Source organism: Rhipicephalus microplus, chromosome 4 (genome assembly GCF_043290135.1).
Source record: "Rhipicephalus microplus isolate Deutch F79 chromosome 4, USDA_Rmic, whole genome shotgun sequence".
NCBI lineage: Eukaryota > Metazoa > Arthropoda > Arachnida > Ixodida > Ixodidae > Rhipicephalus > Rhipicephalus microplus.
Genome location: NC_134703.1, coordinates 225069927 through 225083178, shown reverse-complemented (window position 1 = coordinate 225083178; position 13252 = coordinate 225069927). Strand labels below are relative to the sequence as shown.

At 44.1% G+C, this 13252-nt stretch overlaps 2 protein-coding genes across 2 annotated transcripts in view; both read left to right on the top strand.

The window, feature by feature from the left end:
• Nucleotides 1-13252, top strand: part of pyd (zonula occludens-like protein polychaetoid) — a gene marked incomplete at its 5' end in the record, with an annotated part of 754603 nt that overhangs the window by 124172 nt on the left and 617179 nt on the right. The window contains one exon of the mRNA XM_075893243.1: nt 7283-7386. Coding sequence (XP_075749358.1) covers nt 7283-7386 — 104 coding nt within the window. The remainder of the gene's footprint in view (nt 1-7282; nt 7387-13252) is intronic.
• The window catches only part of LOC142813835 (uncharacterized), a 213605-nt gene that overhangs the window by 138684 nt on the left and 61669 nt on the right, over nt 1-13252 (top strand). The gene's annotated exons all lie outside the window — the stretch shown is intronic.

Genomic DNA, 13252 nt, shown 5'->3' with positions numbered 1-13252 from the left:
CTGTTTTGGTTTTTACCTTCTTATGTGCCATATGTCTGAAATATGCAGTGATCAGTCCTCTCCTGTTCTCTGGTGTTTTCTTCGATTGTTCATTGCTTATTTCGTCTTGCTCTCAATTTGTATTTCTTTTTTTTGTTTAAATCTGGTTTTCATCATTGATATACAAACAAACCACTCCTGCTTGGGCCGCCCTAGGCCTGCAGTATTGTATAAATAAATAAATAAATAAATAAATGAATGAATAAATAAATAAATAAATAAATAAATAAATAAATAAATAAATAAATTTGGCACATAATGTGGACGGCTTGTTTCTGGCAGAAATAACCACTCGGACGTCATATCTTGATGCCACCTTTTTTAGGCAATGGGTAAAATCATGAACATATAGAAGAACAGAAAATTTCTTGTGCTGGGCCTTCTCATCTAAGTTGCAACGAACACCAGGGCCTCTTTTTATTTTATTATTAACTTCTCACAGACCTTTAACAACACACCTCATGGGAAGCCTGCTTGTCTCAGTTTTTGGACCTGCCCAGCAAAACTTTTTGTAGTGCAGGATTTCTTCAGTCTGAAGCAGAAACTAGAGAGTGCAATGGCATTTTTAACCAGTTTCGTATGGAGCGATATATAGTTCAGCACAAGTTTCACAGACCTAGATTTGTAGCACTAAGACACATGTGTGGGCGAGAATCGTAGTGGAAGATCCAAAAATGGTATGCATTGGTCATTAGATAAGATGACATGCGTGCTATTCCTCTTGCTGATTTGGTCCCTTGTGCCTTTTTCTCCTACCCCTTTGCCCTACCTTGCTTTTTATTTTTTCCTTTATATATTGCCTCGGTCTTGCAATAAAGCTTCAGTTGATAGTCTGCACTTGTCAGTTCTTTTTTTCTACTTCGGGTTTCCGTCCGTTTTTTGTGCAGCACATTATGAATCAGTACCATCTTACCCAACTAGCCATTCTTCTGAAGTTCATTTCTCCCATGTCGGGCTCTTTTCCTTGTGTTAATTTTCCTGTTAATGATCCGGTCGTCCCGACTTCGCTCATCACCGTCGGTGTTGTGAAGGCTTGCACGGCTTGTTGGCACAACAGAGATGGCACGTGCCCAACCGAGCTTCAAGCCTGGTGTGGGTGGATGCATCCCTGCCCAGGCCACTCGAGGCTGTTATGCCACATCTTGTGCTCGGAGTGGTGGCGTCAGGTTCGGTACTACAAGGATTACCTCAGTGTATGGTGTAGTGAGGACTGGTGCGCCGACCCACCAATTTCGCAGGAATGGATTCCACAGACATTGGTGTGCTACCGCCGACCTAGCTACTGAGGCGCTCTGGAATATAGTCCGCCTGTCGTTGCCTCTACTTAAAAAGACTTCTGCTTCAAACGACCATGTTGTCACATTGGGGAATGTGCATCTTCTGCACCAACACAGGCAGGTTCTTGAGCTAGGACCTAAGTTTGCTTTTGAGCTTTGCCTATTGAATGTAGAAAATGTCAGTTTTTTGCATGATATTTCCCTCTATGTACCTGAGTATGAAAAAGAGCGGTGCATTGGAGAGTGTATGGGTGCTATAGTTCGGACGACGGGCAGGCCAGGGCCATTTTTTAACTGGAGGAATGGTCGATTTTATATCAACTTAGATTACTTGTTTCTGGCAAAGAAGGTCAGTTCGTTGTTTTGCTGGAAGGCATGTATTGCAAGAAGGCATTACAGGCTGTGCAGAAAAATTTCCGGATTACTTCTGTCAAGCCGACAGAAAGGAAAAAAACAAGCTGTAGCCCTCTTGTTGGACACGAACCTGCAGAAGGTTGCGCAGTCTGTAAAAAAAAGTGAACAAATCGCATCAGGAGGTATTTTGCATTATAAAAACGCACAAGATTGGTATACCTTTTTGCACAATAATCACGGAACGTGACACGTGGCAGTTTTGTTTGTCTGGTTTCTTGCAGACTTGCTTGTGGTTTCTATATATATAGATGACCATCGCACCTAACTCGGAGAAACGATTGTACAACTTCTGCGTGATACAACCTTGTTAATTGTGATACCGGGAGCATTGATGTAGAGGACCCCTTTTATTCTCGACATCATAATCACATTTTGACTGCAGTGAAGAAATGCATTACGTGTCATAATGATGAACCTGCCTTCATAGGTTTAAGTGGTATATCAGTTGAATATTTCACAGAACTTTTGTTCTCTTACCTGCGGTCTTTATTTATTTATTTCCTAGGTGAGGTGTACCTGCAGGTGAATAGTGTATGTATTGGATCTCGGGTGGCACCAGTATTAAGCAATATTTTTTTGAGTAGAGTTGATTGGGTGCTTCAACTGATATTACAGGCCTCAGTAACGAGAGTTTTTCGTTATGCCGATGACTACATCATTTTTTTTTCGTAAGGGAACTGAAGATATGTTGGCAGGTATTCTAAAGTGTTTTGAGCAGTGTGGTCTTGGCCTAAAGTTCACTTCGGAATACTTAAAAGAACAATGCATCTAATTTTTGTATCTTAAGCTACAGTTCTCGCACACACATGCGTCTTGGTGCTACACCCCTAGGTCTGTGAAACCTGTGCTGGACTATAAATCGCTCCATACGAAACTGGTTAAAAATGCCGTTGCACTCTCTTGTTTTTGCTTTGCACTGAAGAAATTCTTCACTGAAAAAAGTATTGCTGGGCAAGTCCGAAAATTGAGACAAGCAGGCTTCCTACGAGATGTATTATTGAAGGTCTGCGAGAAGTTAATTGAGAAAATAAAAAGAGGCCCTGGTGTTTGTTGCAACTTGGTTGAGAAGGCACAGCACAAGAAATATGCTGTTCTTTTATATGTTTATGGTTTTACCCACTGCCAAAAAAGGTGGCATCAAGATATGACGTCCGAGCGGTTATTTCTGCCAGAAACAAGTTATCCACCTTATGTGCCAAAGTAGATAGACGAGTTGGGAATCAGATATATGTCCAGCAAGATACATGCAAGGTTAGTCATATTCATAATTATGTATCAATTATCACTGGTGTTGTCCACTCCATACCCTTGTCATGCAATCGTGTATACCTGAGTCAGGCAGGTCGCTGTGTGCATGTTAAACTTCGATAACATTTTAGTTCTCTGAAAGCCCACACCGGCCTTCATCTGGCAGCCCACTGTAGTGAATGTGGCTGCATGCCGCTCTTTAATGATATTTCTGTGCTGCTTCGGTACAAAAACCAAAGAGTGGGCGAACTTATTGAGGCTGCACATATTCACAAGACTTCTGAGTCGTGCGTCAGTATTGCTTCTGTGGCCATACGTGATAATGAGTTGAGCTTTTTAGGTTTTGTATGACGTGTGTGCTGTTCTTGTGGTGGCCTAGGTTTTGCTGATTTGGTCCCTCGTTTCTTTTTCCTATCCCCTTTGCCCTTTTTTGCTTTTTATCCTTTTCTTTATATATTGCCGTGGTCTTACAATAAAGCTTCAGTTGATAGTCTGCTCTTGTCTGTCTTTTTTCTCTACTTCGTGTTTAAGTCCATCTCTTGCGCAGTACATTATGGGTAAGAACACACGGAGTAAGAAAGAGTTAGGTGCTGACACTTGCCGCTCTGCATAAAAAGAGGGCGTAGGCACATTGTGTCCACCAATGACTTTGTGCCATGAGTAGTTTTTGTCGTGCGAGTTGAGACGAAAGTACAGTTTGGGAAGGGGGGCGAATTTGTATGGCGCTCATTTTAAAATTTACACGCAAAGGAAGATATTTCTTAAAATCTTTGTGTGCATGGAACCCTGTAATTTAGAAATGCGTTGCCCTGTGCCTGCGAGCCCTGCCACTTTTCTTTATTGTTTTTGTGATTCAGTGCAAGTATATTTCAACGGTGCTTATGACTCCGAGTACGCGTTAGCGGCCTTATCGCTGGGTGAACATCAGATTAGGCAAATGGTGTTTTGTCTCGAATGGCAAGTCGTTGTACAGGACTTGTCACGATCATCTCGGGAGTGCTTGCAGTGGATGGAATTGAGAGAGACGTGAGTTAGAAGCAGCATGACAAACACATTTTAATTACACAAAATGGGAAGATATTGTTAGCGTGTTGGTGGCTGATGTACAAGATATATTTACAGAGGAAAAGCACAGGCAAGAGTTACGATGGCTGATTGACACGCTTGCAGGCTTGTTAGCTTCTGCATTTCATCTCTGTAACAGAACCCCCGGGTGTTGAAGTGCAATCTCGGTGCGAGTCCGGAGAAGTGCAAGACAAGTAAGGCTTCATCCGCGAAACATGGAGAATGTCAACAGGTGATAAACTTGGTGACGTATCTGGGTGCAATGGCGCTGGCTCGTAGTTCACGTTGCTCACTTGACGTATGATTTCGTAGGGTACTGCATAGCAGGACAAGAGTTTTTTGGAGGGACTTACACGGCGACATGGTGACCAGAGGAGCACGCGATCACCTGGGGAAATTTTATATTGCGATGTCGGTGGTCGTAGCAGGCTTTTTTCATATTCTGTGATCTGAGGAGACGAGACTGGGCAACTTGACGAGTCACGTGAGCCCGATCAATGGCTTCATGAGTTTACATTGTAGCAGATGGCACAAAAGGCAAAGTGGTTTCAAATGACAATATAGGGTCGCAACCATACAAAAGATAAAAAGGTGAAAATCTCACGGTGTCTTGTCGAAAGGAACTATATGTGAAAGTCACATTAGCCAATGTGGTGTCCCTATCTAGATGATCTTGGGAGACGTACATTGAAAACATTTCTGTGAGCATGCAGTTAAGACGTTCAGTTAGGCCATTAGTTTGTGGTGGTAGGTGGTAGATAGCTCGTGCTTTGTGGCACACGTTCGAAAGAGGTCGTCGACAACTCTGGACAAGAAAGAGCAGCCACGGTCTGTAAGCAGCTGCTGGGGTGCACCATGGTGCAAGATGGCATCATGAAGAAGAAAATCCGCAATGCCAGTGGCGCAACTGGATGGCATGGCCATTGCTATTGCGTAACGGGTCACATAATCTGTGGCGACAGCGATCCATTTATTTCTTAGTGTCGTCGTCGAAAAAGGGCCAAAATGGTCGAGTCCCACGCGATGAAATTGTTCAAAGAGAACTTCAATTGGGTGAAGATATCCAGCTGGTAGCAAAGAAGGTCTTTTGCGGCGCTGGCTTAGGTAGCAAGTGGTGACATATCGACGCACGCTGTGGTACAGTTCAGGCCAGAAGAACCGACATTGAACTGTCGTTGAAATAAATTGCGTTGGTATATGACGCAAGAAGGCGACGGATGTCGTTGGCTTGTGCAGGGCTGAGGTCGGGTGCAATCATTGATAAACAGTCCGGTAGAGAACAGTTGCTATTAGCTACAGGAGGCTGAAGTAAATCAGTCTTGGTGGTGAAAGCTGCAATTTCGAATTTGTCAGCATTAGATATATTGGCCAGGAACATGCCACGAGGAAGCACTTGTGGACACAAGCTGAAATTCAGAAGTGAGAGCAAGGTGCAGTTGTCACAAGCGTATGGGGAATGGCAACATTGTGACTCAAAAGGACTTCGGTGAGGGCAAGGAGGACATATTGTCCATCAGGAACCTGTGGCTGTGCAGTCAAAACGACGTAGGTTGCTGCATGAGGTGACAGCTGCACATCCTGAAGAGAGCACAGTCGTGACAAAGCAGTGTGGGTAGTAGCGACTTTCTGAGGCAGCTCTAGCTGAAGGATGCCACTAACACCATCTATAAGAGCAGAATGACTCGACAAGAAGTCCAGGCCTAAGGTAACGTCATAACGGCAGTGGTGAATTACGACAAAAATGACAGAATCAGTGTGGTCGACTATACTAAGCGGGCAGTACACAGACCAAGAAGCATCAGCGTGCCGCCATTGGCCACACGGATCATTTGAGCCGCTGCCGGTGTCAGGACTGATTAGGTTGTTCGTATCCTCTATTGTTCTGTGCAGTGGGTGACGGCTCGCATGAAGTTTTTAGGGTATTCATTTTTTTCTGAGGTCTGCAATTACATGGGCCTCTTCTTTCTTTCGCTCCGTGTTGTTGGAGTGAGTTCTTGGCTTTATGGATTAACGGGATCACAACCGAGGGCTTGTGGCAAGCAGGATGAAATGAATTTATATCATCCCAATCAGCATTAATTGGCAGCCCTTGGAAACGCGTACCCGTCCCATACGCCCAAGGAATCAGCGAGATGTTGACGCAGGTCTTAAAAAAAAAAAAGGTGGGGGGGGATTTCGCATCACGTATGTGCCTTCATGTATGCTGGGCCGCCTCCTTCCCCACCCAAAAAAACTGGGCGATAGAGGACAGGACCCCTGGTGTCGTTTACAAAATCCTGTACACTGAGTGCCCTTCTTCGTATATTGGCGAGACAAAAAAAAAACCTACTGAAACGACTCAAACAACATGCAGGAAGACCGGAAGCTCTACTAAGAGTGCAGTGCCGTCGCCAAGCATTCCGAGATGTTTGACCACCGGATAAATTTTGACGCAATGACCATCCTTGAAAACGAGACTAACTGGAGGACAAGGTTACTACTCAAGTCATGGCATATACAGCGGATGGCCCAAAACATGAACTGTTTTCTCAGAACACTTCCTCCGGTGTATGGATACGGACTACGCGCCACGGCAAAAACGACAGAGGGGGGGGGGGGGGGGTCAATAACCGGCCCGCGAGTGCCTTGAAGACACCGTTGCAAAGTAGCCCCAGTCCCCCCTGATGAAGGAACCAAGTCGGGTCTACGCACTTCCACGTACCTTTTCGTTAAAATTATTTTGCATGCAAGAAGGTTCGTTGAATGTTCAAAGATTCCTGTGTACGGTATCCAGCTGTCTTGCGGAGCTCATTACGATGAACAGACGAAAAGATACGACAAGAGGTTGTGGGAGCTCAACTGCGGCCTCCTGCAAGCTTCGGGACATCTCGGCGACATGTTGCAGCAGGAGCATCGGTAGTCCTGTGTATGAAAAAACTGGAATTGGGTGCATGTTATTCAGTTGGAAAAGTGCTTCAGTTAAGGGTGACATTTTTAAAATATTATCCCTCTCACTTAGGCAATGCACCTGCAGTTAAGTAGTACCACTCCCTCAATTGCATCATGCACATTCATTTCTCATTTAGTGAATGTTGTGGCTACTTCTGTGAGAAATTTAATACGTGCAGCATGTCACATGAAAGCCACTTATGTATGACTTACGGCAGGGGATGAGCAGCAATTTCTCTAGCTCATTCTGGATGTGATGATACAAAAATGCATGTGCCTTGATGTCAATAGCACGATAATACTTTTTGCAGACTTTGGCATTGTGCTCGGCTGCCGTATCTTTGTGAAAGAAGTTTGCAATCGATCTCTGGCTGAGCGAGATGGCACTCTGCAAGAAGGTGACACCGTACTCAAGGTGAGCTTTTGACTTTTTATTTATTTATATGTGTTGTCTGACCAAACAATTCAAGGTCGCACAAGTTGGAATAACAGGGTGTCTACCAACCTGGAAAAGTAGGGCAACTTGCACCATTCTAAAAATGTTAGGGAATTTCGGGGAAACCTGGCCAGGTCATGGGAACTCGCATCAGTCTGTGTAACCCTCACAAAAATAAGCATTATCATGATCGAAGTTTAAAAGGTCACCCCCTTTGGCTGACTACAGTGAACAGCAAGAAGTGGTGTAAAAAAAAAAAGAGAGAAAAGGCTCTGCATACCGTGTTTACTTGAATCTAGTCTGACCTCAATCGTAAGCCAACCCTTGTAAAGTTTGAAGCCCCCCCCAAAAAAATCTGCCTCAAATTGAGGTTGGGTAAGAAGCAAAGACTGCATTCACAAAGAGAAAACTTTTATTGAAATATATGAAGATGAAACAGAGCCGTTGGTTCACCATCAAGATTCCGTGCTCATCCTGAGTCGTCGTCCCCGATCTCTTTGTCGCTGGCCTCAAACAGTGCGCCATTCTCGGTGCCATCAAGCGCATTTGATATGCCGCCCTTCTTGAAAAAGCACACGATCAAAGTTCCTGGGATGTCGCCCCATTCTGCAGCCAACCAACCTGCCAACTGAGACAGTGATGCCCACTTGATGCGGCCTGTCGGGGTCAGCTGTCGATCTTCGGTGCTTAACCAGTCCGTTTATAATCCCCACAGGCAATCCTTGGACAGTGTTAATGCAAAAAAAAAGTTGCTGCAATTGGCCCGTCATTCTACCCGGTATCACGGCGAGGCCGGTGTCCACTACAGCCAGCGCAGCCTTGATGCTGTCGGTCAAATGCCTGCGGTACGAGTCCAGAACAAGGAAAGAATCCTTGCACAGAAAAGCGCCTGGACGCCGCCACCATATGATATTCAGCCACTCCTTGACCATGGCGCTAGTCATGCAGCCGTTCTTGTTGGCTCGCACAATGACGTTTTGCGGGAAGGCTTTTTTTACTGGCAGTATGTTTCTCTTAAAGATGATATAAGGAGGGAGCTTGTGCCCATCTGCTGAGCAGCACAGCATCTCTACAAGCGCACCTTCACTTCCTTGACCCGTTTTTCAGTGACTGTGTACGCCACCGGCATATCAAAATACACCGGCGTTTGGTCCGCGTAGCCGAATTGGCCTAGCAGATATGCTCTTGCTGCTTTCTTTCGAAGCACAAAACGCTAGAACTCCAGCAACTTCTCTTAATAGTCAGCTGGTAACTTTTGGGCGATTGAGGTTCGACGACGAAGGCCGAAGCCAAAGCGCTTCATGAATTTATACAGTCAGCCTCGGCTGGCTTTGAAGTCTGCCGCCTCGCTCCCTCGAAGGCTCCCTTGGGTTCGCCTGGAGCACATGCGTTGTCACTGGAATGCAGGTGCTCGCTGCATCTAAACGAAGTCGGCCAATGCCGTCTGCATTTCAGGGGAACAGCCTTTTCGTGGACTGGTAAAAGCCATCGTCGTTGTGGCACACGCGAAGTCCTTCTCCTGTTGGCCCCTCTAGTGACGAACATTCTTTTCCTTTACTCCTAAGTGCCGCTCGGCTTGAATGTTGCGGGACGACTCCATGGCTAGCACACCTTTCCTTTTATACGCCTAACTATAATGACTACGCTTGTTTGACGCCATTCAGCTACGCCACATGCAGCTCACTCGAAGTGAGACTCGAAGCGACAAATGGCTCGCCACATAGATAAATATGGCGGCTTTGCGTGTGTACTAGAGCAGGTGTTGGCTTGGCTACTAATGGCTACAATAATGTCTAGGTGGTGTTAGCTTCGCATCACTTTTGTAGAAGAAAAATGGCACATTCTTTAAAAATCCTCAAATCTAAGACGACCCTGTGATACAAAGAAATTCAAAAAAACCATCAGCTTAGATTGAATAAATACTGTAACTGTTGCTTCCGAGTGCAAACATGAAAGAATACATCAAGCAAGAAAACAACACGTTTACTGACATTTCAGTACCGCAATAAAAGCCATAAGAAAGGCATAGCACATTTAAAAGGACACTGAAGCGCAGAACGATTTTTTGCGTATTAGTAAAGTACAATTTCACAATTTTTAGAACATCACTGTTACCATGACACAATGATAGGTAAGCGAGAAGCATAAAAAAGAATGCGTATGAGAACTACAGTTGAACACAGTTATATCAAACCCACATATATCAAATTTTCAGGTATATTGAACTCGCAAGTTATCCCCTTGAAATTCCTTTGCAAAACTAGAGAAATTCACACATTTACGTCGAACGGTATTTTTACCCGTCTTCGGATATATCGAATGCTGTGCAAGCTGAAAGGTGCGCTTCAGCACTTGCCCCCCCACCCCCAGCGATTTTCTTGGCAGCACGGCTCCTCGAGCGAGTTGGAAGGCGTGTTTTTAGCACACGCAGCAGCGCCCAGCGACCTATACCCATGCGGCACCACGCCTCCACTAAAACCCGAAACGCTCGAAAAAAGGCCAGGGCGAGAGAGTGTGGGCTGCGGAATCTCCCACTTGCGAAACGGATTTTTTTTCGTTTCTCTTTCTCTCTCTCATGCTTTCTCCGCGTAAGCGTCGGCTCGGAGAGCAGGAACGGAGGAGCCCACGTCCTACTCCTTTCACTTTTTCTTTTCTTTTTTGTTGCTGTTTTGTGAGGTTTGATTCCAGTGACAACAATGACAATGCTAGGGACGTCCACAGGACACCCCTGACTGGATATCAGATATTCATTGCCTTTCCGGGACACCTCTGTCCGAGATCTCTTGAAAGTCGATTTGGCCGCGCTTTCCTTAACCCAGGGTTATCCTATGCAAGTCCCAAACACGCCTAGTAGGACACACTGTGTACATGACAGGGAGATTAAGGGATGTCTTTTATTCAGGGTGTTTTCTAAAAGCAGTCTTTTATAGTCCTTTTTTTTTACTCTCTGAAGTTGAAATTTTGGAAGATCAAACCATGAATAAGTTTTCAGTGGCTAATTAAATTAGCTCTTCTGGACTCGCACTAAAATTACTGAAATTAGACCAAAGGACACACAATTTTTTTACCATAGCACGTTTCCGAAAAGAAATAATCATATTAGCACCTGAAACCATAGAAAAACTTACACATGATTTGAACTTCTGAAATCGCAAAACTTTCAATAAATGTCCGCTGTGCTAGGGAAATACTGAGCCAACTTTATTCCATACACATTTCCAAATTTAAGAACAAAGCACAAAACACATACATTACGCACTGTGACTAGACGTTGCTTACATACATAAGCATGTTTAAGTGTACATATAAACCGGAATCGAATAGTGAAGAAATATGAATAGACAAGTACGGGAGATACTACAAACGAGAAGAAAAGAAGCTGTGATATAACAAAGCAATACATTACATGCCCATTAGATGCGAGAGTATCAGGGTATTATCATATTCAGTAGGGGTCGTGCCCATCCATGTCTTCAACTGATGCCTTGACGTCTTCATATTGCCTTGGAGGTGACCTGTTAAATTAGGAGGTTTTCTTTAAGCAAATGCAAAAAAAAAGCAAATGCCTCTATAAAATGCTATTGTCCCACTACGTGCATACCACTCACAGGAAACCTGTCAAAGAAAGCAAAAATTATTAAAAGTAACTGAGAAAAACTAAATTCAACCTTGCTGTCAATCCATCTTGGTAGGAAGTGTAGCAACTATCACACAGAACGTACAACTCAAGCGCTTAACTTGATTTTGAGTGTGTTAGTACACCCTCTATCTCGCTCACGCAGAAAGAACTTTGTTTTTTGGATAGGGTGAGAGATAATAACAGATAAGTGATGTACGGGACTTGGACGAGTGCTTTTTGTTGGTCTGCCTTTTATTATTTTTTTTCTCTTTCACCCCCTTTATAAACTGTGTCGTTTGCAATAAACATTTAGCTGAAGTTAAACGCTTGTGTTGTGTGTTCTGTGTAATAGTTGCTGCGCTTCCTACCAAGGTGGATTCATACCAACTGGCCCGATACAATTGTTTTTTGCTGTCAATCGTACCCATTGAGAAAGGGAAGTTCTCTACTCAACAACCTATTCCCACATAATGCACTGGCTCAGACAGCCAAGGTGTTCTGGCGCTGAACATGAGAAGGCAAAATGAAATCACAGCTGAGGAAGCCACATTTTGATGGAGGCATAATAACAACTGCAATAATAATAATTATACGCTATGAAATGATTGTGAGGTTGCCATAGTGGAGGGCTCTGGCAATTTTTACCATTTGGAGGTATTTAAGGTGCACATATACCGCATATGTACCTTTAGCATCATACCTCTATCCGAATGGGACTGCCACTGCAAAGATTGTACCCAAGACCTTGAAGTTAGCATCCAAGTGCTGTAACCGCGACACTGTCGCAACAAACATGCATAGTATCATTGTGTCTACGTGCTTTCGTGTAAAGCATATCATACTATCCTAGGGGGTATAAGTTAATATAAAACCCTCCACTATGGCGCATAATTCATCGTTGTTTTGAAAGTGAAACTCCAAAATATAATGTTTAAAATTATGTTGCAAAAGGATCAAAATGTGGGCCAGTTGGTAATTCATTTTCTTCGTTCAGCGAACTGGGAGCGCAGAGAAAACACAAAGGACGAAGCGAGGAACCACACAACACGAGCGCTCAACTAACAACTGATTTATAAATCAGTTGTTAGTTGAGCGCTCGTGTTGTGTGGTTCCTCGCTTCGTCCTTTGTGTTTTCTCTGCGCTCCCAGTTCGCTGAACGAATAAAATTATGTTCTTTGACAAAAGACGAAGAGTAGTAAGTAATGTGACTCTGGATAGTGGGGGCTGGCAGGAGCAATTTTCGCACTAAATTTAAGAAGCCTACTAAGAATGCCACAAAAGCAGGATATTTGTACTAACAACGAAAAAAAAAATACAAAGATGACCCTCCCTTGTTAGTGGTAGCTCACGTAGTTGGCCACATAAAGCACGTTTTGCTCACTGAAATGTGGCCACCAAAGAACACGTTACCAATATTATTAATCTGTAAAACAACAGATCTATTACTGTGCAACTGTAAGAGGAAATCAATTGAAACACAAAAACGTTTAAAAATGTCATAGGCAATTGCAAAAGGCTAGAACACATCTCTGTTTTTCTGTTTTGCACAGAGCAGAAGGAAAACCCCAACACAACACTATAATCCTGGCATGCTGCAAAGGGGAGATATAGAATAATTTGCACCACTTATCTTTCTTTACAAAGGTGAAGTACACCATTACGACTATAATATATATTGTTGGACCTCTGAGCCTTTCTGCTGCGGCGCGGCTCACATCAAGCAAAAACACGTCTTGCCAGATGAAAGGCTTTAATGGAACTAAAGAAAGAAAAAGACAAGGGTGAGCTTGGCCTCGCTGCCACGAGGCCAAGCGTCAGCTCGTGAGGAGGCTCAATAATAATGATGTCTGCTATTCTGCTGCAAGGGATGAATAAAGGAAGTCACAACAGTCTCCCGCGTCGACAGATGACGCTAGTTGGCTTCCGATGGGTAGAGTAGCTAGGACGCTTCACAACAGTGCCGTCGGGCAAGCGTAGAAAGCAAGTTCTCACAATGCCGTCACGTCCACCGATCAGTTCTTCTATGCGAACCAAGGTCCACAGTTGCCTGGGACAATGTTTTTCTCCGAGTAGAACTACATTGCCTTCCTTCAATATGTGATTTCTTTTTGCTTGGTTGAATGTGTAATTCCCGAGTTCATTGAGGTACTCCTTTAACCAACGAGACCAGAAAGTTTGCAGATCCTCTTCTCTCTTGCTCCAAAGTTTCTTCAGTAGATCGTTGGT